At 44.8% G+C, this 27,103-nt stretch overlaps 1 protein-coding gene across 2 annotated transcripts; it reads left to right on the forward strand.

Moving 5' to 3' along the window:
* Window positions 1-26,650, forward strand: tonsl (tonsoku-like, DNA repair protein). 2 transcript variants are annotated; one of them, XM_020500863.2, is made up of 28 exons: window positions 1-379; window positions 562-657; window positions 1,684-1,826; window positions 2,133-2,316; window positions 4,078-4,207; window positions 4,627-4,798; window positions 5,167-5,281; window positions 5,463-5,611; window positions 5,873-6,025; window positions 6,200-6,325; window positions 6,558-6,756; window positions 6,949-6,995; window positions 7,136-7,225; window positions 7,312-7,384; window positions 10,931-11,094; window positions 11,219-11,342; window positions 12,210-12,451; window positions 12,641-13,115; window positions 13,320-13,504; window positions 13,937-14,031; window positions 14,511-14,667; window positions 17,403-17,481; window positions 17,792-18,099; window positions 20,092-20,263; window positions 20,524-20,699; window positions 25,747-25,820; window positions 25,970-26,103; window positions 26,189-26,650. In XM_020500863.2, the coding sequence occupies exons 1-28, from the start codon at window positions 355-357 to the stop codon at window positions 26,386-26,388; spliced, it is 4,287 nt and encodes a 1,428-aa protein (XP_020356452.1). In that variant the 5' UTR covers window positions 1-354; the 3' UTR covers window positions 26,389-26,650. The 2 variants fall into 2 exon arrangements, with proteins under 2 accessions (XP_020356452.1, XP_031644255.1); XM_031788395.1 differs by having other exon boundaries at window positions 9-379; window positions 1,684-1,773; window positions 1,881-2,316.
* Window positions 26,651-27,103: the final 453 nt, after the last annotated feature.

Here is a 27,103-nt window from a genome sequence, read left to right on the forward strand (position 1 = left end):
ACATTGGCGGGACTTTATGGAAAGGTATTGAGACGTCAACAAATGATTTTAGCTACAAAAACAGATACACGTTAATAATCGGATTATATAGGAACTATGGATCATGATCAAGAAAAATGTGAGTGTAGAAAGTCGTATAATGAGGTAGTCAGTAAAGTCTAACAGCAGACAGAACAATAAAAACGGTAGCTGATGTTAGTGTCTTCAAAATCACTCCTAGTTAGCCAGCTAATTTAGCTAGCAAGCCAGCCGTGTAACGTTAGTACCTTACTCTGTCAATGATAGCTAGCTAGCTTGCAGATCTTCGTTTTATTTTGTCAGTTCTGCCTAACGTACGCTTTCAAACGGGACAAGATGTACACTGCCCGGGAGGTAAAACGTAAGTTGCTCACCTTTACTCCGATCATGTAATGATGAGTACTCTAGCTAGCTAGTTGCCAGAAGCTACGCGAGACTATTGTTGACCAAACATACTCTCATACCAAGGCATTCAGGCAATTGTCCTTTGTGTGTGTGTGTGTGTATATTACACACAATGCATTTTCATATTTTTACCCACAGAACTACAGAAAGCGAAGAGTAAAGCTCAGAGCAATAATAATCTGAGCGAAGAGGCCAGTCTGTGCAATCAACTGGGAGAGGTGCTGTCACGAAATGGTAATGTGGTCATCTTTGTACTGTATTGCATAGAGAAAGTGTCAATTTAGTCATATCTGTTCTTTATGAAACTCGGACATAAAAAGACCATGAGTTTTGGTGTTTTCACAAATCCATAGAATAGTCCTTTTGTAGGAAGGATTGTTGACATATGTGTGTATTAAAATGATTTCTCAGTTATGCTTTTAGGAAAGTTGCCATATTTATGACATTTTGTCCTTTTACCAGGCCTACTTTAAGACTCCATAGGGTTTAATCTTTAGGTGGTACGAAGCAAATATTGGTTTCATATGAAGATGTACCGCATGCTCTGTAATATGATAGTATTTTGACTTCAATAACCTTTTTATATTAATATTGACAAATATAAACATGAATATTGAAAATAGAACATTTTAGATTTTAATGTTTGTATATATTATTGAATATAATATACTCTAAGGGAATATCAAAGTTCCAGATTGGGGTCTCTGCTACTTTTAGAGTTATGATCCAATTTGTCAGCATTACCAACAGAGTGAATGTGAAAATGGAGTGAAAATGGCCACCCTCTGTTGGTGATCCCACTCTGCAACTTTGATATGCAATAGAGTATTATGTTCAACAATATATTGAAACATTTGCCAAATCTAAGATTTGGGATTTCAATATTCATGTTTATATGAATGAATGAATGTTTATTTGATTCAAATCAAAAAACTACTCCTATTACAGAGCAAGCGTTAAGCTTCATATGACCCCAATTTTTGTTTTGTAACATCTACAGATGAAACATTGAGTCTTAAAGAAGGCCCGGGTAAGGCCAAAATATCATACATTTAGCAATTTTGATTAATTATTTCTCAATCATATTTGACATTTGTATCTAAAAGCATATGTCAACAATCCTTCCTCCAAAGGACTATTCTATGCATTACATTTAATGATTTTTTTTGTTGTTGTCAGGGTTTCATGAGGAATCATTTAATCATCATATTTTTATCTTGATTCATCTCTACTATTCTGCACATTTCTGTTTCCTATCAGGCGATTACGGAGCTGCCATTGAGGAACATCGGCAGGAATTGCAAATTTCCACGGCAATGCATGACGTCATTGGACGTGCAGTGGCCAATCGTAAGATTGGGGAGTGTTATGCGGAGATGGGGAACTTTGAGGCGGCTTTGAAGGTCAGTGAACAGCTCAAGCTTTACTCTCTGATCCTCTACCTGCTTTTGTTTCAGATGGGCACATTACTTGGGATGCCAACTGTCTGCAGGACTGGAACTTCAGATTGGGCTTGTGCTACACATTTTGGATACTTTTTTGTGACTAACTATGCAGCCTGAAAGGCACAACAAGAACAGGCGAAATGTTTAATACAATCAGATTCTGTACTAACCAACAGTTTATTACAAGAGTATCCCCACCATTTTACTTGTTGCCAATCGTACACAAGCAGAGTATATTAATTAAGAGTGTGTGTTTGGATTCAGCACCAGCGGTGTCATCTTGATCTGGCTCGCTCCGTCAATGATCATGCAGAGGAACAAAGGGCACTGGCCACCATTGGAAGAACCTTCCTCTTCCGCTACGAGTCTGACCAATCGAGGGACAGCTTGAAGCAGGCGGAAGATGCCTTTAGGAAGAGCATGGCTATTGTGGACAAAGAACTGGAAGGTGTGTACACGTTTTACTATACTTGTGAGTACCACAAGAACAGCAAACCAACAAAAATTAGGAGAATTGGGGACATTTTGCCGGTCCTCACTTGTAAAAAGTTTTTAAAAAAAAATTATATTATTTGTAGAAGAATATTGAAGACATCAAAATGATAAAATAACACATGGAATCATGTAGTCACCAAGTGTTAAACAAATCAAAATATATTTGAGATTCTTCGAAGTAGCCGCTCTTTTCCTTGATGACAGCTTTGCACGCTCTTGGCATTCTCTCAACCAGCTTCATGAGTAATACTTTTCCAACAGTCTTGAAGGAGTTCCCACATATGCTGAGCACTTGTTGGCTCCTTTTCCTTCACTCTGCGGTCCAAATCATCTCAAATGGGTTGAGGTCGGGTGATTGTGGAGGCCAGGTCATCTGATGCAGCACTCCATCACTTTCCTTCTTGGTCAAATAGCCATCACACAGCCTAGAGGTGTGTTTTGGGTCATTGTCCTTTTGAAAAACAAATGCTAGTCCCACTAGGCGCAAACCAGATGGGATCGAGTATTTCTGCAGACTGCTGTGGTAGCCATGCTGGTTAAGTGTGTCTTGAATTCTGAATAAATCACACACGGTCACCAGCAAAGCACCATTACACCACCACCTCCATGCTTCACAGTGGGAACCACACATGTGGAGATCATTCGTTCACCTACTCTGCGTCTCACAAAGACACGGCGGTTTGAACCAAAAATCTCAAATTTGGACACATCAGACCAAAGGACATATTTCCACCGGTCTAATGTCCATTGCTTGTGTTTCTTGGCCCAAGCAAGTCTCTTTTTGTTATTGGTGTCCTTTTAGTAGTAGTTTCTTTGCAGCAATTCGACCATGAAGGCCTGATTCACGCAGTCTCCTCTGAACAGTTGATGTTGAGATGTGTCTGTTATTTGAACTCGGTGAAGCATTTATTTGGGCTGGAATCAGAGGCTGGTAACTCTAATGAACATATCCTCTGCAGCAGAGGTAACTCTGGGTCTTACTTTCCTTTGGCGGTCCTCATCAGAGTCAGTTTCATCATAATGCTTGATGTTCGTAAAGTAATGATGGACTATTGTTTCTCTTTGCTTATTTGAGCTGTTCTTGCCATAATATGGACTTGGTCTTTTACCAAATAGGGCTATCTTCTGTATACCACCCCTACCTTGTCACAACACAACTGATTGGCTCATACACATTAAGAAGGAAATAAATTAACTTTTAACAAGGCACACCTGTTAATTGAAATGTATTCCAGGTTATTACCTCATCATTATGGTTGAGAGAATGCCAAGAGTGTGCAAAGCTGTCATCAAGGCAAATGGTGGCTACTTTGAAGAATCTCAAATCTCAAATATATTTGTATTTGTTTAACACTTTATTGGTTGCTACATGATTCCATATGTGTTATTTCATAGTTTTGATGTCTTCACTATTATTCTACAATGTAGAAAATAGTAAAAATAAAGAAAGAAAGAAAAACTCTTGAATGAGTAGGCTTGTCCAAACTTGACTGGTACTGTGTGTTTGTGGGATGGCTTTTATATATGAATCCAAGTGAGGCAAATACATGTGTGAACAGAAAAGTCACATTTTTGGGCATATTTGGGGCCCAGAGTTTTTCTTTAACACTTGATCTGATCAGGATAAACACCTGGGCCTATTCATGAGGTAAGCTAAAGGGTTTTCCGTCTTTCTCTTCCTCCTGTACAACGCTTCATCTCCTCTCCCCCTCAGGATCCGTGGCTGCTCTGGAGCTGAGTGAGATGAGGGCTCGCTTGTACCTCAACCTTGGGCTGGTGTGTGACCACCTGGGGGAGCCCAAGCAATGCAGTGAATACATCCGCCTCAGCGTCTACATTGCAGAGTAAGAGCTCACCTCAACCTGGGCCCGTATCCACGGCCTTTCACATCATAATTGATAAGATTATATGAACAGGTGGGATTCTGATCCTAGATCAGCATTCCTACCGCTTTGTGGATGCGGGCCCTGGTCTGCCAATGGTAACAGTTAGCACACCATGACACCAACGTGTGCTGTTCAATGGCATCGGCTAGACTACAGTTACACCGGCAATGCCACAAATTTAATAGCACAAATTTAATAGCTGACCGAACATGAAGTACAGCGCAATACAATGCCACACTCTGTAAAAATACACCTAATACACTTTGAACTAGGACCTAGAGTAAGGTTCAAGCCATGGCATCCTTGTACAGTAGATAATACCTTTTCTAATATCTTACCATTAAGTGAGTTGGTGTCCCTCTGCCTTGTTTGTATAGGAAGAACCAGCTCCTGGAGGATTTGTACCGTGCCAACTTAAACCTGGGCAACATCTACTTCCGCAACGGGCACCACTCCAATGCCCTGCGCAGTCTCGAGCAGGCCAAGGAGTGTGCCCGCAAGATCAAAGACAAGTTCAGCGAGAGTGAGTGCTTCCACTCCATCGGCAAGGTAAGGAGTGGAAATTCTCATGGCATTCTATTTTTCATTTTAAATTAACACACTAATTCGGTCAGTTATAAAGTATTACAGTTTTATGTTATAACTGACTTCCCATTAACAGTATAAGCTAGTGTGTGTGTTTGCATTTGGCTGTGCATTCGAGCATGTGACAGGGTTCGAACCTGGGTCTCCACCTGCCCAATTAAAGCCTGGGTATTGACTCGCAATGCAACTCTTCAGATCTTGAGCAGGGTTTCTCAAGTGATCACGAGAGGGTGGTCACTCAATCACCTCTGTTACATGTGTCTCTATGTACGTTGTGTGTGTGTGTGTGTGTGTGTGTGTGTGTGTGTGTGTGTGTGTGTGTGTGTGTGTAGGTGCAGCTGTCCCTGGGGGACTTTGTGGCGGCCAGGCGTTCCCTGAAGAAGGCCTTCTCTCTAGGCTCCCAGCAGGATGTGGACAGGGAGGCTGTGAAGAAGGCCTTCAAACAAGGTGAGAGAGGCTTGTTTGTTTCTCTTAAAACCACAGAGCTGGAGAGAGTGGAGCTGGGCCACATGTGTCAACCTGGACTGGGCTTTCTGTGTCTGGGGGAAAATGTCATTTTCATAGATTCAATGTTTTTTCTTACTCTTGCAGCAACTTTGAACTCTCTCTGTGTGTGTGGTTGCCGTAGCGATTCGGGGCAGTCAGCTGGAGGAAACAGCAGGGGAGCTGGGTGACGAGGGGCGTTCCCAGGAGGCTGTGGGACTGGCGGAGCAGCTGGGGGACCTCTATTGTAAAGTGGGATGCTACCGCAAAGCCCTGGACGCCTACCGTACGCAGGTGAAAACATCACACACACTTAGCCCCACACAGTCACCACTTCCGGTGTCCATTTTCACTTCCTGTTTATTAAAGTTTAACTATTGAAATCACTTGCCTGGATGAGTACACGTCCATCCCAACGTTCCCTATCCCCACTTCCCGCCCCATCTATACCTGTCAGTCTTGTGTGTCGTGAGCTGCATGAACAATCCATGTATTTATTGTCTAACCTTGACCTATCCAATGACATGACACTTGTCTGTCGCCGCTGTTCGGTAGCTATCCAGTGCAGAGGCGTTGGGGAAGCCTGCTCGGGAGCTGGCTGTCATTCATGTGTCCCTGGCGGCCACCTACACAGACATCAGGCAGCATGACAAGGCTGTGGAACATTACAGACAGGAGCTGGCCCTCAGACAGGGCAACCCCAAAGAGGTATGACCTGCCTGGGTGTGCCTGGGACTCAGGCCTGGGGCTGGACAGAATGGGGGCTGGATTTCTTAGTCTGGGCTTGTCATATAGAAAAGTTTCCTTTGGTGCATACTATCTTAGCATTGGCTGTGCTTCTTTTAATCCATGCTCGTGTCATTTTGTGTGTGTGGGTGCCAGGAGTGTAACACGTGGCTGAATATCGCAGCAGCCCAGGAGGAGAATGGGAGGCCCGTGGAGGATGTGGACTGTAGCTACGACACTGCCCTGCGCTGTGCACAGAGGGCTGGCCAACCCAAACTACAGGTACTGTAGGTTGCGGTGGCCCACTCTGACTGGGCTCACTGTAGAAATATGCTCATCGTTTTTTTTTTCTCTCGGTTAAATGAAAAGCACTCGGCCTGTATGGATCAAATATTTTATTCTGCGGACAGCAGAAAGCTCAAGTTATTTACACGTTTTTCTTTTCTGTCTTCATTTAATTTATTTCTATCTTTCTTGGTCTCTTTCTCCTTCCTTCTGTCGCTCTCTTCACCAGAGGCGAGTGCTGAAGACGTGGCTGGCTGCCCAGAGCCGCGGGGGCTCGTCGCAGACTGATGACACGCAGGCCAGGCTAGAGGAGCTGTGTGCCACCGAGGGCTGGAGTCCTGAGGGGGGGAGCGAGGGAGAGGAGGACGAAGAGGAGATGGAGAACAGTGAACCCATGGAGGACAGCGATATCCAGCTGTCAGACTCTGGTGAGTGAGACTACAGTCTCCACCGCGATGTTTGTCCCTTTTCTTTTCTTTTTTTACCTCAGTTTGAGCCATCCAGTCATTTAGTTTAGCATACAGGATGTTGCTGAATAAAGCAATGAAAATTGACACGGCTTTGGCAGATTATTTTAGTCTGGCTAATTGTCTGTGTGTCTTTCTCTTGTCTCTCCGTAGAGGACGATGACAAGATGGTCTGTAGCGGCAGGAGAAAGCCGGCTCGGGTAAGTGCCAGATTTGTCAATGATGGCTTTGTTTTTGATTTGCCTGGGATATAAAATTTAAAAAATAGCTTTTGTAAAAGCAGTCTGCATTCAAATTACTGAAAGAAGCAGAGACTCATGTCTGTCTGCCTGGATTTCAGTGGAACAAGAGGAATGAGAAAGGGGAGACGTCTCTCCACAGAGCCTGTATAGATGGGAACCTGAAGCAGGTCCAGTACCTGGTGGAGCAGGTGAGTGGAACTGGGTTTATACTCCTACTACTTTGTGGCCATGGTACTGTCTGTGGTAGTATTCAGCCAGTATGTCTGTGTCTCAGGGTCATCCTGTCAACCCCAGGGACTACTGTGGCTGGACTCCTCTCCACGAGGCCAGCAACCACGGACACACAGGTAACAGTTAAAAGTATGCAGAAATGAATAGGGCCTGATTATTTTGTATTTTTTTAAATAATAAATTTAGCACGTTTTTTGAAATTTTATTTTTACATTTTAATAAAAAATAAATCCACTGAGTAAATCTAACATCCCGATTCTCTAGCTGCAACACACAGACATGTAAGGGGTTTTGTCAACGGACATGGAGATTAATACATCATTATTCGACGTAGCTGCCCCCTGTTTGTTGTGATGCTGAGTTTGCCGACTGTCAGCTGTACGTAAACACATGGCCAAATCCCTTTTCGACCCCGTGTGTTGTGGGAAGGTAAACACGGATTGTTTCAAGCTAACGTTAGCGAACATAAGATGGACATTCAGTGGGCTCTAAAGTGCCAGCAGTTCACTCGCATTTGCTAGTGAAAGAAATGAAATGCAAATACAAAAATTAACTGGTCACGTTTGTGCGAGTGTGATATACGTTTAATTCTGCATCGTAACATTACGAGGATCACACAACCTGATAGACTGTAACTGTAATTATGATCCACGTCACAAAAAGCATTACAAAAGTATAATCAAAATAAATATAAACATCTTGGCATTAAATAGAGTCGGGAGTTTAGAAGACGGCGCGATGAAGAATGAATGAGTATTTACTATAGATGGAGGCAATGCTTCTAATGTGCCTTTGCACTAGATTTGAGATTTTAATCCATTTCAAAGATCTGAAATGATCTATGTGTTGCAAAGAAATCCAATAGGCACCTTTTACATAGGCTGAAACAGCAGACTCTTCTAGCGAACAGCGGTCAGATTCCCTTTGTGGTAGCCTACTGAACAGCGGTCAGATTCCCTTTGTGGTAGCCTACTTAACAGCGGTCAGATTCCCTTTGTGGTAGCCTACTGAACAGCGGTCAGATTCCCTTTGTGGTAGTCTACTGAACAGCCTTCAGATTCCCTTTGCAGTAGCCTACTGAACAGCTGCCAGATTCCCTTTGCGGTAGCCTACTGAACAGGGGCCAGATTCCCTTTGTGGTAGCCTACTGAACAGCCTTCAGATTTCCTTTGCAGTAGCCTACTGAACAGCTGCCAGATTCCCTTTGCGGTAGCCTACTGAACAGCCTTCAGATTCCCTTTGTGGTAGACTACTGAACAGCGGTCAGATTCCCTTTGTGGTAGCCTACTGAACAGCCTTCAGATTCCCTTTGCGGTAGCCTACTGAACAGCGGTCAGATTCCCTTTGTGGTAGACTACTGAACAGCGGTCAGATTCCCTTTGCGGTAGCCTACTGAACAGCCTTCAGATTCCCTTTGCGGTAGACTACTGAACAGCTGCCAGATTCCCTTTGCGGTAGCCTACTGAACAGGGGCCAGATTCCCTTTGCGGTAGCCTACTGAACAGCCTTCAGATTCCCTTTGCGGTAGACTACTGAACAGCTGCCAGATTCCCTTTGCGGTAGCCTACTGAACAGGGGCCAGATTCCCTTTGCGGTAGCCTACTGAACAGGGGCCAGATTCCCTTTGCGGTAGCCTACTGAACAGGGGCCAGATTCCCTTTGCGGTAGCCTACTAAACAGGGGCCAGATTCCCTTTGCGGTAGCCTACTAAACAGCTGCCAGATTCCCTTTGCGGTAGCCTACTGAATAGCGGCCAGATATTCCTTTTGCGGTAGTCTACTGAACAGGGGCCAGATTCCCTTTGCGGTAGCCTACTGAACAGCTGCCAGATACCCTTTTGCGGTAGCCTACTGAACAGGGGCCAGATTCCCTTTGCGGTAGCCTACTGAACAGCTGCCAGATACCCTTTGCGGTAGCCTACTGAACAGGGGCCAGATTCCCTTTGCGGTAGCCTACTGAACAGCGGCCAGATTGCCTTTGTGGTAGCCTACTGAACAGCGGCCAGATTCCCTTTGCGGTAGTTTACTGAACAGCGGCCAGATTGCCTTTGTGGTAGCCTACTGAACAGCTGCCAGATTCCCTTTGCGGTAGTTTACTGAACAGCGGCCAGATTTTCCTTTTGCGGTAGCCTACTGAACAGGGGCCAGATTCCCTTTGCGGTAGCCTACTGAACAGCTGCCAGATTCCCTTTGCGGTAGCCTATGAACAGCGGCCAGATTTTCCTTTTGCGGTAGCCTACTGAACAGCGGCCAGATTCCCTTTGTGGTAGCCTACTGAACAGTGGCCAGATTGCCTTTGTGGTAGCCTACTGAACAGCGGCCAGATTCCCTTTGCGGTAGCCTACTTAAGCTTTGTGTAGCCAGTTTGCGGTCTGTGTCGATGTGATCATTTGTTTTTATGTTTTCAAAATGATTTTGCTCTTAATGTTGATTAGGAACCGTGTCTAAAAAGCCAAGGACTTGTGAGCTGGCCCTAGTGATTGGTCCTGTTTTGAGAGGTGACAAGCGTTCCTCTACTATAGAGACTAAACTTGGGGGGCTAAGGCAAGCTGGATCTGAAGACCTATGCAGATGTCAGAAATATATTTTCTTCTGCAGTAGACTACATGAAATGTCCATTTGGAGATGTGCTCCTCCAGCATGCAGTAGTCGTTGACATTGCCAACAAGCAGACAACCAAGTTCTCATCCCTCAACTTTTTCATGGCATGCTTTCCCTGCGTTATTCCCGAGGGGAGCCTCTGTTGATCTGGTGGAAGATGAGTTTAGACTCTATCAGGCAACAACCTTTTGAGCGGAGTCTGGTCAACATGCGCACGGATCAGGCCTGGATTGAAATCGGCACAATGAGAAGGGGGGGGGGGGGGGGGGGGGTCTAGTCCCACCTTTCCGCTGTGATGCTGGGGATATTGGTCATATTCCACAGCGATTCAGACTGCGAACGAATACTCAGTCTCGTTTCCAAGAACAAAACCCGGTACAGAGCCTCCCTCAGTACAGACATGCTGAGTGCCCTCGTTACCAAGTAGGTTTCAACGATTGCCAGAGGAACTGTTTGCCACAGAGAAGTCTACCCTGATGCTCTGCTGCGTAAGGCTAAATCTGCTAGCTTCCAGGCAAATCTATCTCCAGATGATTTGTTCTCACCCACTGTTTCCTATCATAGCTTTTTAGTTTTTATTATGGGTAACATGCTTATTTGATACTGCTTCAAACATTTGTTCTTATCATATCAGAGTTTAATTTTTTTTTTTTTTTTTATCGTGGATAAGACGTTTGTACATTTTGTACCTAAATAAATAACTTTTATTATTTGTTTCATCTTTTTATTTTTTTACTCCCAAGAATAAAGGCCCTTTGTGTGTTCTTTCTAATTACATCTTGTTAGTGACTATTACCATATGTGTAAATGGAATGCTGTCAAGAAAGTACTCCAACCTTTTATAAACTTAATTTGGTACAATTCTATAATTGCGATCAGACTCACAAACAGAGCGCACACGAGCGTTGCGGGGGGAGAGAACCCAAATTCGGTGCGTGAGTTGAAACCCCAATTTGCCGCGCGCGTCTGGTACTCTAAAAAGCTGGACAGGGTGGGCAGGTCTGGACTTAATCAGCATTTTAACCCTCATCTGCTTCTCTCTCCCTCTGTTCTCTCTCTCAGACGTGGTGGCTCTGTTGCTAGAAAGGGGGGCTGACATTAACGACCCAGGGGGGTCACTGTGTGAGGGCGTCACCCCCCTGCACGACGCTCTCAACTGTGGACACTTCCAAGCGGCCAGATTACTGGTGGAGAGGGGGGCCTCAGTCACTGTCCGCAATGCCAAGGTCAGGACAAGATGTGTGTGTGTGTGTGTTTTGGATGACTGTGCACATGTTTCTTTGGGGTGGGGGGTGCATGCACCTGTGAGTGTTTGTGCAAGTGGCTCATGTATGTCTGTGTCCCCCTCAGGGTGAGACACCCCTGGACAGCCTGCGTCTGTGGCAGAGGATGTACAGAAGAGAGCTGGACCAGGAGGCCAGACATGAGCTGTCCAGCACAGAGGAGCTGCTGAGGAGGGCCCTAGCAGGGTTAGGTGAGGCCTACATACTTCCTCTGGTGGGTGTAGGCCTATGCAATACAAGAAGGCTAGAACAGTGTAGAGTGGTTTATATAATGAAACTGTGTGGTTATGAGGCCTTTATGTTTGGGTTATGGTCAATTCCATTGAAATTCCAGTCAATTCAGAGAGTAAACCAAATTCAAAATGTTCCTCAGTGAAAAGCGTTAAAGAGAATTGGAATTTCAGTGTACTTCCTGAATTGACTAGAATTAAAATGAAATTGACCCCAACCCTGTTGTCACGGTTAGTTGTGTTGTGTGTAAATATACTCCGTACATATGAATTTCCAAAAACAAAACCTGGTACAGAGCCTCCCTCAGTACAGACATGCTGAGTGCCCTCGTTACCAAGTAGGTTTCAACGATTGCCAGAGGAACTGTTTGCCACAGATAAGTCTACCCTGATGCTCTGCTGCGTAAGGCTAAATCTGCTAGCTTCCAGGCAAATCTGTCTCCAGGAAATTTGTTCTCACCCACTGTTTCCTATCATAGCTTTTTAGTTTTTATTATGGGTAACATGCTTATTTGATACTGATGCTCTGCTTCAAACATTTGTTCTTATCATATCAAGAGTTTTTAAAATATTTTTATATTGTGGATAATACGTTTGTACATTTCGTATATTCAATGTGTCACAGTTAGTTTGTGTTGTGTGTAAAAATACTCTGTACATATGAAGTCATCATCTTACACACACACACACACACTGTTTGTGAGGCCTAAAATCTGCTTAATTAATGTCCAGAAAATATGCCGTCTCCCACAACATACATTCCTGTTGCTGTAAGGACGTCAACTATTCCACTGTGCACTTAACTTTTCTACACTCTCTGTACCACAGTCCCCACTGCTCCCGCGCCCCCCAAGCCATTTGATGCTCTGCAGGACAGTCAGCTGTTTGATGCTGAGAACTCAGAGCCTCTGATCCACACCGGAGGGCACCATTCGTCCACCAACAGCCAGCCCAGAACCAGGAGCCCCAAGGAGAGCACAGTACCACCTATCCCCAAACCAAGGCACTCCAACGGCACAGCGGGGCCCCAACAACGACACAGAGGGACAGAGGCCTCCATCCTCTTTGGGGTACTAGTTGATTTACAACATAGGAAATTAGATGCCTGTCATAGGTTTGAAACCAATTCTCAATGACCCAGTACTTTACGATTGTCATAGAATGTCAGTCAAGATCAGCGTTCATAAAGTTAGCTGTTGTGAAGCAGATTTGCAAGTGAGACACTGTTCCTATTGACAAACAATCTCCGTCTTTCTCAGGATGACAGCAGCTCCTCCGACCACAGTGACTTGGATGGCGCGGTTAGCCCTCTGCGCCCTGTCCGACCACGCCGACGTTTCCGAGCAGCCCCAGCTCCACAGGAAGTTCCCCCCAGCCAGGAAACAAGCTCTTCTGTTCCTGAAGCGAGAGAGTCTGCGGTACCCTCTGTCTTTGGCAGGGAGGAGTACCACAGTGCCATTCGCAGCCTAGGCAGTGCCAAGACCCGCCTTCTCTCCCAGAGCCTGCCACAGTTCAGCAGCACACCGGCGGTGTCGTCCAATAGCAGGCCAGCGCTTGTTCCTGAGGAGGAATATCTGATAGATGATTGGCTGGAGAATGACATGGGCAATGTTCACCCAAAGAAGAAGAGGAGAGTGGGGGAGGAGCAGAATGGAAGGCGGGACTTGAATATGATGTCATCAGGGGCCAGGAGTCAGAACTGTCGTTCAACCACGACTGAAATGGCTAGCAGAGGTGTGTAGCAGCTGCGCTGATTACACACACACACACACACACACACACACGCAGCCCCATAACTGTACTTCAATGTAGAAATCATATGGAAGCTAACAGAGGAGCACAAGCATATCCATGTTACTATCTATGAACTATAAGGGGCAGTATTAGCCAGTGGAATCACAACCTGTTTTTGTTTTTTTTCTCTCTCTCGTCCTGCAGTGTCGACCTCCTCCAGTAGGGGTCTCCCTCTGCGCGGCATGCCGCGGCAGGTGAAGATGACTCAGCTCTCAGGCATGGTAATGCTGGGCCGCCGAGAGGTCAGCAGGCCACAGAGTCCCACCGTAACTGACGACGACGACCCTCAAGCTTCCACGCCGCCTCAGACCCGCTACAGCACTCAGCAGGTCAGAGAGATCAAGTGAAATCCGACCTGGGTTCAAATACTATTTCAAATCTTTCAAATAGCTTGAGCGTTTGATTTAGTCTGCCAGGTGGTGGGTTTGCCCCTTTTGGACCTTTTCTATTGGTTCAATTTTAACAAGCAAGCTCCATCAAGCACAGCGCGAGAGACAGAGTCAAGTCACATCATTACTGTAGTAGGATTCTGTTTTGGACTGTCGGGGATGGCAGTAGGGAGATGAAGGTCCTAAAGAGGTGAACGGACTTGCAAAGATATGTTGCAGACTCAGTTCATGGGTAGTTCATGGTTTGTAACGTAGAAATATATTTTACTAGACTGGTTCACCCATCACGGATCATTGACTTGAATGGAGATTTTGTTCTAGTAGTTCTATTTTTATCGTTTCTAAAATTGTATTTCTCTGCCTCAACCTCAGGTCCCAAACCAGACAGTCGCTGCGCCAATGCTTGCACCAATCAGAATGCGGGTCAGGGTTCAAGCGAACGTGTTTCTGATACCAGTACCACATAGGTTGGTGTATTTGTCTTCCTGCATGTATGTGTGAAAGAGAGTGAATGTCTAAAGTGGTACATTTAAATTGAAATGTTTGTCATTTAGCAGACGCTCTTATCCAGAGTGACTTACAGTAGCAATTGGGGTTAAGTGCCTTGCTCAAGGGCACTGGCAGATTTTTCACCTACTCGGCTCAGTGGTTCGAATCTGTGACCTTTCGTTACTTGCCCAACAATCTTAACCGCTAGGCTACCTGCCGCACTTGGGGGACCCTTTTGGCCTTGCTTGAGATTCAGCTTCTATACTAAAATCAAATCAAACTTTATTTGTCACATTCGCCGAATACAACAAGTGTAGACTTTACCGTGAAATGCTTACTTACAAGCCCTTAACCAACAGTGCAGTTCAAGAAGAAGAAAATATTTTGTAACTGGGGGGGGGGGGGGGGGGGTTTGTGCGTGCTCATAACAGTGTGTGTGTGTCACTGTGTATTCCAGCGAGGCAGACTCATGCACGGTGTCGTGGCTGTGTGAACAGGCGGCCCAGCGCTACTACCAGGCCTGTGGCCTCCTGCCACGCCTTTCGCTGCAGAAAGAGGGCGCTCTGCTCTCTCCCCAAGACCTGCTACTGGCTGTTCTCCACACCAATGAAGAGGTGAGGCCAAACACTTACGATAGTGTGGAAATACACATAAAACACTGGAGGTTGGAATAATTGTGTGAGAATGATAATGCACTTTTAGTGTATAAGAGCTGATTGAAAAGACCGCCTGAAATGTCAGCCTGTTTTGGTAGGATGGAGTAAATTAATTAATAGACCAATAGGAAAGAGTTCCAAACTTCTCAAATCAAATTATATTCGTCACCTGCGCTGAATACAACAGGTGTAGTAGACCTTACAGTGAAATGCTTACTTACAAGCCCTTAACCGACAATGCAGTTTTAAGAAAATGCAAGGCAATGCAAATAGTCTGGATAGCCATTTGATTAGCTGTTCAGGAGTCTTATGGCTTGGGGGTAGAAGCTGTTTAGAAGCCTCTTGGACCGAGACTTGGCGCTCCGGTCCTGCTTGCCGTGCGGTAGCAGAGAGAACAGTCTTGACTAAGGTGGCTGGAGTCATTGACAATTTTTAGGGCCTTCCTCTGACACAGCCTGGTATAGAGTTCCTGGATGGCAGGAAGCTTGGCCCTGGTGATGTACTGGGCCGTACACACTACCCTCTGTGGTGCTTTGCGGTCAGAGGCAGAGAAGTCGCCATACCAGGCAGTGATTCAACCCGTCAGGATGCTCTCGGTGGTGCAGCTGTAGAACCTTTTGAGGATCTGAGGACCCATGCCAAATCTTTTCAGTCTCCTGAGGAGGAATAGATTTTGTCATGCCCTCTTCATGACTGCCTTGGTGTGCTTGGACATGTTAGTTTGTTGGTTATGTGGATGCCAAGGAACTTGAAGCTCTCAACCTGCTTCACTACAGCCCTTCGATGAGAATGGGGGCGTGCTCGGTCCTCCTTATCCTGTAGTCCTCAATCATCTCCTTTATCTTGATCACGTTGAGGGAGAGGTTGTTGTCCTAGCACCACACGACCAGATCGCTGACCTCGTCCCTATAGGCTGTCTCATCGTTGTCGGTGATCAGGCCTACCACTGTTGTCATCGGCAAACTTAATGATGGTGTTGGAGTTGTGCCTGGCCACGCAGTCATGAGTGAACAAGGAGTACAGGAGGGGACTGCGCCCTCACCCCTGAGGGGCCCCCGTGTTGAGGATCAGCGTGGCAGATGTGTTGTTACCTACCCTTAACACCTGGGGGCGGCCAGTCAGGATGTCCAAAATCCAGTTGCAGAGGGAGGTGTTTAGTCCCAGGGTCCATAACTTAGTGATGAGCTTGGAGGGCACTGGTGTTGAACGCTGAGCTGTAGTCAATGAACAGCATTCTCACATAGGTGTTCCTTTTGTCCAAGTGGGAAAGGGCAGTGTGGAGTGCAATAGAGAGTGCATCATCTGGGTATCTGTTGGTGCGGTATGCACATTGGAGTGGGTCTAGGGTTTCTGGGATAATGGTGTTGATGTGAGCCATGAACAGCCTTTCAAAGCATTTCATGGCTACAGAAGTGAGTACAACAGGTCGGTAGTCATTTAGGCAGGTTACCTTAGTGTTCTTGGTGGTCTGCTTGAGACATGTTGGTATTACGGACTCAGTCAGGGAGAGGTTGAAAATGTCAGTGAAGACACTTGCCAGTTTGTCAGTGCATGCTCGGAGTACACGTCCTGGTAATCCCTCTGGGTCTGCAGCCTTGTGAATGTTGACCTGTTTAAAGCTCTTACTCATATCGGCTGCGGAGAGCGTGATCACACAGTCGTCCGGAACAGCTGATGCTCTCATGCATATTTGAGTGTTATTTGAATCGAAGCGAGCATAGAAGTAATTTAGATTGTCTGGGAGGCTCGTGTCACAGTGCAGCTCTCGGCTGTGCTTCCCTTTGTAGTCTGTAATCGTTTGCAAGCCCTGCCACATCCGACTAGCGTCGGAGCCGGTGTAGTAGGACTCAATCTTAGTCCTGTATTGACACTTTGCTTAATTGATGGTTCGTCGGCGGGCATAGTGGGATTTCTTATAGGCTTCCGGGTTAGAGTCTCGCTCCTTGAAAGCGGCAGCTCTACCCTTTAGCTCATTCCGAATATTGCCTGTAATCCATGGCTTCTGGTTGGGGTATGTACGTACACTTACTGTGGGGACGATGTCCTCGATGCACTTATTGATGAAGCCAGTGACTGTCGTGGTGTACTCCTCAATGCCATCGGAAGAATCCCGGAACATATTCCAGTCTGTACTAGCGAAACCGTCCTGTAGTTTAGCATCTGCTTCATCTGACCACTTTTTTTTATAGACCGAGTCACTGGTGCTTCTCTGCCAATAACAGTTAATTTTCCCCTGCCCACTCCGACATTCCTAGCAACATTTTTGTTGCTAAGAATCTATTTTTGTACCCTTTGACCAATTTTTATTGTAAACAGTCACACGGAGGTACCTAATTGTTACCCAGAAATGATATGATATTGAGATAATAACTGCTGCATTGGACCTTTTTAACCACTGACACAGGATCAGATCTTATTTAATCCCTCAGTCTAATGGTTAACATTTAAGAGTGAGGATAGGGTAATCTGATCCTAGATCTGTCGGTAGAAGAAACTACTACCTTGAAATATGCAAAAGTCAAACTGTGATGGCAAATTCTGTTACTTGTGTTGATCATCTGGAACAGTGCTGCCTCAGTTTTAAATGGTGTGAAGGATTGCAATATTAGAAACACAAATGTGTAATCTTTACAGTTGTTTATGTAGTGAACATATCTAAATAAGGACAAGGCTGATGATTATGTCCACTGCAGGTCCTGGCTGAGGTGTGTTCGTGGGACCTCCCCCCTCTTCCTGAGCGCTACAAGAAGGCCTGTCGCAGCCTGGCAGTGGGTGAGTATGTGAACAACTGATACCTCTCTGGTTAATTTCCTGCCGCAGAAATGTGCGAGTAAGGGAAGGAAAGGGGGAACCTAGTCCGTTGCGCAATTTAATGCATTCAACCTAAATGTGTCTTCCGCATTTAACCCAACTCCTCTGAATCAGAGAGGTGCGCGGGGCTCCCTTAATCGACACCCAGTTCATCGGTGAATAACAGAATTCACAGTTTTGAGCGTGTATCCTAAATTACTGGTATTTGAATACCTGAAGTGCATTGTTAATCCATGCCATGTGTTTCTGTGTGTGTGTGTGTTGTCTCTAGAGGAGAACAAGCGTGTGGCTCGTCTGTGTGAGGTGCAGGACGGCTGTCCCTCTGTGTCAGTGTGTGGCCTCAGCCTGCCCCCCTCCTCCCTCTCCCCTCTCCTCCGTGCCCTCAAACTGCAGGCCAGCCTCACCCAGCTACAGCTGTCTGGCAACCGTCTACACGATGACCTCTTCCCTGAGTTGGTCGCCGCTGCTGTCACCATGCCCCGGCTCCGCCATCTGGATGTGTCCTCCAATCACATCACAGGGGAAGGGCTTAAGAAGGCGGCGAACGCCTTGGAAGGGCAGACTCAACCTGCTTTCCCGGTAACTACAATGAACAAAAATATAAATGCAACAATTAAAAAATATATATTTTAAAGTGAGTTACAGTTCATATAAGGAAATCAGTCAATTGTAATAAATTCATTAGGCCCCAATCTATGGATTTCACATGACTGGGAATACAAATATACATCTGTTGCTCACAGACACCTTTTAAAAAAAGGTAGGGGTGTGGATCAGAAAACCAGTCCGTTTCTGGTGTGACCATTTGCCTCATGCAGCGTGACACGTATAGAGGCTGTTGATTGTAACCTGAGGAATGTTGTCCCACTCCTCTTCAATGGCTGTGCGAAGTTGCTGGATATTGGCGGGAACTGGAAAACGCTGTTGTACACGTCGATCTAGAGCATCCCAAACATGCTCAATGGGTGACATGTCTGGTGCGTATGCAGGCCATAGAAGAACTGGGACTTTTTCAGCTTCCATGAATTGTGTACAGATCCTTGCGATGTGGGGCCGTGCATTATCATGCTGAAACGAGGTGATGGTGGAGGATGAATGGCACGACAATGGGCCTCAGGATGTCGTCACGGTATCTCTGTGCATTCAAATTGCCATCGATAAAATGCAGTTGTGTTCGTTGTCCGTAGCTTATGCCTGCCCATACCATAACCCCACCGCCACCATGGGGCACACAACGTTGACATCAGCAAACCGCTCACCCACACAACGTCATACGGGATTCGGGATTCATCCGTGAAGAGCACACTTCTTCAGCGTGCCAGTGACCATTGAAGGTCAGCATTTGCCCACTGAAGTCGGTCAATAACCCCGCAGATGAGCTTCCCTGAGACGGTTTCTGACAGTTTGTGCAGACATTCTTCGGTTGTGCAAACCCACAGTTTCATCAGCTGTCTAGGTGGCTGATCTCAGACGATCCTGGTTTGGTAAGAAGCCGGATGTGGAGGTCCTGGCCTAGCATGTCCACACGTGGTCTGTGTTTGTGAGGCCGGATTAATGGACTGCCAAATTCTCTAAAGCAAAGTTTTATGCAGCTTATGGTAGAGAAATTAACATTAAATTCTCTGGCAATAGCTCTGGTGGACATTCCTGCAGTCAACATGCAAATTGCACGCTCCCTCAATATTGTGTTGACAAAACAGCACATTTTAGTGGCCTTTTATTTTCCCCAGCACAAGGTGCACCTGTGTAATGATCGTGCTGTTTAATCTGCTTCTTTATATGCCACCTGTCTAGTGGATGGATTATCTTGGAAATTGACAAATGCTCACTAACAGGGATGTGAACACATTTGTGAACTAAATAGAGAAAAGCTTTTTGTGAATATGGAGAATGTCTGGGATCATTTATTTCAGCTCATGAAACATGGGACCAACACTTCACATGTTGCGTTTATATTTTTGTTCAATATAAATAGGATTGATTTTGTATTTACTTAGTTCGTTTGTATTTACTTAGTGTAATTTGTAAGAATAGTTTCTTATATTCTAGTGAAATACTCTCAGCTGGAAAGCAAGTGAAGCTATGAATGTTTAGAAGTCCTTTTTTGTTATCCTTGAATGTTTTAGCATCCTAGAATGTTGTTTCAGAAACATATGCACCCCTATGGGACTGACGAATAATACTCACCTGTAAGACTCTCGCTGTGCTGTGCCCTTTATATGGACGTGTAGGGGCCCAGGATTCTGTACCCTATCTTCAGTGATTGTTTACAGTACACCGGTCTGTCATTTTATATTGTTCTATTCTGCACAGAGGTCATGTTATTTAAGAATAGTATATGACTGACCAAAAGCTTGAATCAATAATGTGGTATGTATGTGTTCACTATTGTTGCTCACCTATAGGTTCAGCAATGTGTAGATTATTCATATCTAAACTATAAGAACAGGACGACTATGTAAAGGATGGCGTAGTGCGGCTACATCACGGCCACCTTGCTACATATGGATGGATGTGTTGATGGCGAGCTAAACAAAATGGTCGTCTCTTCCCTCCCATCTCTCTCTCTAGTGTCTGGAGGAATTGGACCTGAGTGTGAACCCGCTGGGTGATGGTCTGTCCCAGGCCCTGTCCTGCCTGCTGTCAGCGTGCCCCCTACTGGCCAGCCTCTCCCTGCAGGCCTGCAACCTCACAGCCCGCTGCCTACAGCAACACCGTCTCCTACTGGCCAGAGCCCTGGCAGGTAAACAGGCTCATTAATATACCCGTTTCACACTGATATTCTAAATATTAGCATTAGCCACTCCAGAGTCCCGGGACCACCCATAGATAAAATGTATGCATGCATGACTGTAAGTCGCTTTGGATAAATGTTATTATTATTATTATTAAATATAATGTATATAAATGGTGAAGGAGACAACTCCAAATGGACACATTGCCATCTGTTTGAGGTAGTTTGAAATGTTCCAGAAGAATCAGTATCATCTCATCATCCTACAGGTACAGGGCACCTGAAGTCTGTGAATCTATCCTACAATGCTCTGGGCTCTACAGGCTTTGAGCTGGTCCTGAAGACTCTGCCTCTCCACTGTCTCACACACCTCCATCTGTCTGCCATCCGCTGTGGACCCGCTGATCACCCTGCTTTAGAACACCTGACGTCAGTCCTGTCCCAGGTACACAGCACATGCAAACACACAAATGCGAGCACACACACACACAAATTCAAAAACTGCATCATTAGAATACTTGACATTAATTAAGCATCGTTTGGCAAAAGAACTGCACAAACTATCATATTCTCTAAGTAGCCTTAAGTGGGTGTAAATTTGTTTGTGAAGGTACACGAAAAGAAACTGCTGTGTAAATTGGTAAATGATAAAAATGCTATGATTGGATATTGGCCAAACAATTGGTTAGGTTGCTGGTAACTCTTGTTTCTCTCTAACCAGTAAACCCATACAGGTTACTGCCAAAATAAAGGAAACACTTGAGTAAATTATGGATATAAAGTATATATAATGCAGGTGCTTCCACACAGGTGTGGTTCCTGAGTTAATTAGTATAAAAATGCCCAGCACTACCGTGTCCCATCTTGGCCTGGATCAGGGCAAGGTTCTTGGCAGTCTGGTGAAGGACACTTCCAAGCAAGGGCTTTGGGATGGAGATGTAATATGGCAGTCGTGCCAAAATATCTCATCAGCCACCTGGTGGAAGGGACTTTGTGGATCTGAGGCTCTTTCCCCTGTTGCCTCGATCATCCTACAAATCCCACCACCAACAGCCACCTCAAAGTGCAAATGGTCCTTGTTTGGACCAATACAAGGGTTGAAAAATTGGTGGCCATTCGGGAAAATTTGAGGCTTTTTGAGCCTGACAACGAGCCATCCGCAACAAGGTTGGTAAGTGACAGTGAAGATGAGGCCTAAGAGTCTGTTCAAGAGGTGGACATTGAGGAGGTCCAGGGAGAAGACATGGAAACCTGGGAGGAAGATAACCAAAGCTTTAGTTTCTAGACTTATCGTTTTACAGATGTATGTTGAAAATGTTTTTGGGAGATGCGATGGATCATTCAATAGTCCCTATCTTTTGTTGTTCAGTGAAATCATCCCATGTGAAGAGTGAACTCATTTAATTAAAGTTAAATTCGTAACTAAATTGTTTTTTTCTATTGGAAGGATTTAATCGTTTGCAATTATGTCTACTTATGATAAGATAAAAGGTTTCTGTCTCCATATGATATGGTAAATATATCCAATGCAAAAAAATATCTACATTTAAATGGTATTAATATGAATTTTCATATATTCCCATTAATTCCCATGTATTCCTGTTAATTCCCACAGAAACTTTCCACCTCTGAATGTTCCCCATAATGTGCAACCCTATACAGGATTATGAGATCTTATACATTTTCTTCTATGAGATCTCATCAGCTAACATCACTTTTTGTGGATTTTGTAAAAAGCTAACATCTGTGCTAACATGTAAAAAAATTAACTCTGGTTGCATGCTGTTGACGTCTAGCTAACAGACTTGGCTTACTTATTAGACGGACCCAAAGTCTCCTCAGGACAACATCGTTCGAGAAACGATATAATTAGCACCTTCCCGCTGAAGAGATATGGTTTGCAGCCTGGAGCAAAACAATATACCATCCTTGTATTTTTGTTTGAGCTGGTAAGTAGAAAGCTAACTAAACCAACTAGCTTTTTGGTGTCATGTAGCGTAGACTAGTTTGCGTGGTCGCTGTAGTGATGTGAAAATGTTGCGACTAATGTTGTAGTTCCATTTCTCTGACAGTTAGTGACTCGTTAGCAACTTACTTATTTTGAGCACATAAAGGCTCCTAGAACAAAGCGTATAAGATATCCTTAGCCTGTGTTAACCTCAGACCTTATTTTTGGCATATCTCCCTTATACCCCGTTTATTTTCCCCATTCATTTCCCCTTTAGGAATGCCCAACGGAACGAGAGGTAGAAAATGCTAACTAATTTCCGCTTTTTTTAGGACGACAAGCTGGCGAGTTCTATAGAACACTTATGGAAGATTCTGGAGTGGAGCCTGAAAAAAATGTTCATCTCAAACATGAAACACCTAATGATGGTATTTCTCATGGAAGAAGGGTGTCACATCCCTCTAATATACTTCCAGGCTCTTGTAGAATCTATGCCACGGTGCATTGAGGCTGTTCTGGCCGGCTCGTAGTGGCGCAACTCCATTTGTTGGTGTTTCCTTTATTTTGGCAGTTACCTGTACCACAGGTCTGAGGCAGGCGGAGCTGAGAGCGTGTGGAAATAACATTTCACAGGTTGAAAAGGAAGCATGTCATTCACACTTATCTGCTGCACAACGTTGCCGTTTTCTATTCAGGCCAAGAGACGTGCTGATATGTTAAGGAAGACACAATGGTTGTATCTTAAAGTGTACCGGTATATAGCATTTGACTTAAAGGGGAGCTCTGGCAAGACTGTCTTCAATAGAGGAACAAATGTGATGGTCCCTCTGTTAAGTAGGATTCATGTCGACTAATGTTTCAAGCTGGAGGCCAAGCTGAGAACTCAACATTGATATATTGGGTGACAGTACTAACTGCCTAAGCAGACCTGGGTTCAAATACTATTTTACATTTCTCAATTACTTTCACATACTGTACATTTTGAAGTAAGTATTCAGATATTGTTTATTTGAAAAGACAAATAGTTGAATATTTAAGCAATAAGGCCCAAGGAGGTGTGGTATATGGCCAATATACCACGGCTAAGGGCTGTTAGTGCCTGGACACAGACCGTAGCCGTGGTATATTGGCCATATATTGCATTTGGAAAGTATTCAGACCCCTTGACTTTTTCCACATTTTGTTACAGCCTTATTCTAAAATAGATTAAATGGACATTCCTCAACAATCTACATGAAATAACCCATAATGGCAAAGCAATAACATATTTTTAGACATTTGCACATTTATTAAAAAGAACACATTTATTTACATAAGTATTCAGACCCTTTGCTTTGAGACTTGAAATTGAGGTCAGGTGCATCCTGTTTAAATTGATCATCCTTGAGATGTTTCTACAACTTGATTGGAGTCCACCTGTGGTAAATTCTATTGATTGGACACGATTTGGAAATGCACACACTTGTCAATATAAAGTCCCACAGTTGACTGTATGTCAGAGCAAAAACCAAGCCATGAGGTTGAAGGAATAGTCTGTAGAGCTCTGAGACAAGATTTATGTCAAGGCACAGATCTGTGGAAGGGTGCCAAAACATTTCTGCAGCATTCAAGTTCCCCAAGAACACAGTGGCCTCCATCATTCTTAAATGGAAGAAGCCACTCCTCAGTAAAAGGCGCACGACAGCAAACTTTGAGTTAGCCCAAAGGCACCTAAAGGACTCTCAGACCATGAGAAACAAGATGCTCTGGTTGGATGAAACCAGATTGAACTCTTTGGCCTGAATGCCAAGCGTCACGTCTGGAGAACCTGGCACCATCCCTACAGTGAAGCATGGTGGTGGTGGATGTTTTTCAGCGGCAGGGACTGGAAGACTAGTCAGGATAGAAGGAAAGATGAACGGAGCAAATTATAGAGATCCTTGATGAAAACCTGCTCCAGAGCGCACAGGACCTCAGACTGTGGTGAAGGTTCACCTTCCAACAGGACAACGACCCTAAACATACGGCCAAGACCACGCTGGAGTGGCTTCGGGACAAGTCTCTGAATGTCTTTGAGTTGCCCAGCCAGTACCCGGACTTGAACCCGATCAAACATTTCTGGAGAGACCTGAAAATAGCAGTGCAGAGACGCTCCCCTTCCAACCTGACAGAGCTTGAGAGGATCTGCAGAGAAGAATGGGAGAACTTCCCAAATACAGGTGTGGCAAGCTTGTAATGTCATACCCAAGAAGACTCGAGGCTGTAATCCCTGCCAAAGGTGCTTCAACAAAGTATTGAGTAAAGGGTCTGAATAGTTTAAAGTTTTTTGATTTTTAATAAATGTGCAAAATTTCTAAAAAACAGTTTTTGCTTTGTCATAGGGTATTGGGTGTAGATTGATGAGGAAATAAACGATTTAATCAATTTTAGAATATGGCTGTAACAAAATGTGAAAAAAGGCAAGGGATCTGAATACTTTCCGAATGTACTGTATATCACTCCCCCCTGAGGTGTGTTATTGCTATTATAAAAGTAAATAACAGTTTTGTCATACCTGTGGTATACCATGGCTGTCAGCCAATCAGCATTCAGGGCTCAAACCACCCAGTTTATAATGAGCCCTGCATGTCTGATAGCTGTGGAATATGAGACCGTATACTACGGGTATGACAAAACACTTATTTTTACTGCTCTAATTCCATTGGTAAACAGTTTATAATGGCAATAAGGCACCTCTGGGGTTTGTGATATATGGCCAATATACCACTGCTAAGGATTGTGTCCAAGCGTTGGGCCTTCCTCTGACAGCATTGCCGTGGTATATTATCCATATACCACACCCCCTCAGGCCTTTATTGCTTAATTATTTCCATACAATTGCGCGGTATAATTCAATGACTATGAAGTTCATTCTTACATGTTCTATTTTTGAGCTGCTTTTGAAGGCAAAAGTTGAATTGAAGACATTGACATTGTTTAATTCGATTTTCATAATAGCAAGCCCAGGATGATGGTTTGGTTACCAAGGCAACTACTGCAACTATCTAGCCAGTAAACTTGCTAGCTACTTCAGTGGATGTTGTCACATTTTCTACTGGCAAATTAATACATTTCTTGCGGCAAATATGTTAAATTATAGCTATGGTATGTATAAAAGGGATAATCAACTCAGGGCTCTATGCGTTCTCTGCAAAATAATGCAACTCCGCTAACGTGTCGTGGAACACCTTCCACGTCATGCATTATTTTCCAGAAAACACGTTTTTGGAAATCCACTTGAAGTATTGGCATGTATTTGAAAAAATAATTCACTGACTCAAATACACTCCCATCCATTTAACCACTAGAAGTAGTTGATTCGGGACACATTTATTTGAAAATTCTCACACATAAAATTCATATTTAAATAAATGATCAAATACACACCCAGGTCTGGTACTAAGACATACTACTAATACAGCGTTATAATTGCCTGGTCAAGGGCACAGGGATTTCAGGGATTTGATTGGTCCCTTGCTGAGTCACGGAGGACATGGTTCTGATTGGTTCTTTGTGTGTTCCACAGGATGACTGCTCCCTGACCCATCTAAGCCTGGGGGGAAATGGACTGACGGACAACAGCGTGGCCACCCTCGCCAGGTGTGTGTGCATTTTGTGTTTTCTCTCTATTCATGTCACCCTTGTCCTTTAGTTGAGCTGCCTGTGCCTTTTCCAAGTGTCTGCCCTGTACAGTACCTCTGGTTTATGTGACTGTCCAGTATTGAGATCCGTATGTTCTGTGTGTCCAGATGTCTGCCTGTCTGTCCCTCCGTGGTGTCTGTGGACCTGTCAGGGAACCCTGCGGTCACCTCAGCAGGACTCTACAGCCTCCTCTCCGCCCTCCGTGACGCCCAGAGACCTTTGACCCATCTCAACCTCCAAGGTACATCAGGCCTATAGTAGTCTATTGGTTCTCAGACTGTATCTGTCTCTATGTCCCTCTAATTTGTTCCATCTCTCCTTCTCAGGTTGTCAGGTAGCCGGCCCCTGGGACAGCTGTAGTTTGGACGGCCTGTCAGAACAGGTCCAGGACCTGCGGCTGTGCTCCCAGAGGCTCAACAAACTGGACCGCGAGGTCCTGCAGCAGACCTGGGGCCAGAGGACTCCCGTGGGCCACTTCCTCTCCAGAGATGCCAAGTGCCTGCTCACTGTTGCCCCCTCACTGTGAGGATGCCTCCTTGAGTTCTCACACCGTTAAAGACTAGTGTCACTTGGATTCCAATACATACACTTGAGATGATTTACACCCTTTGGTCATCGTATTTGTGGCATATTTTGGTGACACAGGCTGCAGAAGGATCTCCGAATGAATGATCTTGTATGCATAATGTAGATATAATTTTCTGTGTTTGTGGGTGCGTTTATATATGTCTATGTATTTGTATGTATTCAATGGAAAACAAAAAATAAAGTGAACATGATTGTCATTATTTTTGGGCTGTTTATTTCCATGGTGCTTTTTCCCATGCAACCTCACAAAATTAGCTGATTTTACGGTCAAACCGTGAAATTATTAAATCCCTCGCTTCTGTCTCCTAGTCTCTTTCCTCAGCCGCTGTCTCCGACACAACTCTCAGGGTGGAGCATCATGAGTCTTGCAAACGGGGCTGTTCCCCGCCTACTTGGTGTGAGCTTCTGAAGACACAGTTGCACACTGTGGTTTCCTACCTTGTTAGTTAACCCACTGACTGGTCTTCTCACTGTTGAATAGTTCCACAGAGGATGGTGTTGGGTGGGCTTCAAGCAGAGGTATGAGGAGCTATAGGAGGTCCGGCTCATTGTAATGTCTAGAATGGAATTAATGGAATGGTATCAAACATGGAAACCACATGTCCTCCTATAGCTCATCTCACCAGCCTCCACTGGCTTCAAGATCATGAGGG

This window comes from Oncorhynchus kisutch, linkage group LG14 (assembly GCF_002021735.2).
Source record: "Oncorhynchus kisutch isolate 150728-3 linkage group LG14, Okis_V2, whole genome shotgun sequence".
Classification (NCBI taxonomy): Eukaryota; Metazoa; Chordata; class Actinopteri; order Salmoniformes; family Salmonidae; genus Oncorhynchus; species Oncorhynchus kisutch.

What these genes read in the sequence shown, in the direction of transcription:
- tonsl (XM_020500863.2), top strand. Translation starts at nt 355, where the DNA reads ATGTACACTGCCCGGGAGGTAAAAC. An exon ending in TCCAGTACCTGGTGGAGCAG is followed by an intron (nt 7,226 to 7,311) that starts GTGAGTGGAACT and finishes TCTGTGTCTCAG; the next exon opens with GGTCATCCTGTCAACCCCAG. An exon ending in CCCGCTACAGCACTCAGCAG is followed by an intron (nt 13,505 to 13,936) that starts GTCAGAGAGATC and finishes CCTCAACCTCAG; the next exon opens with GTCCCAAACCAGACAGTCGC.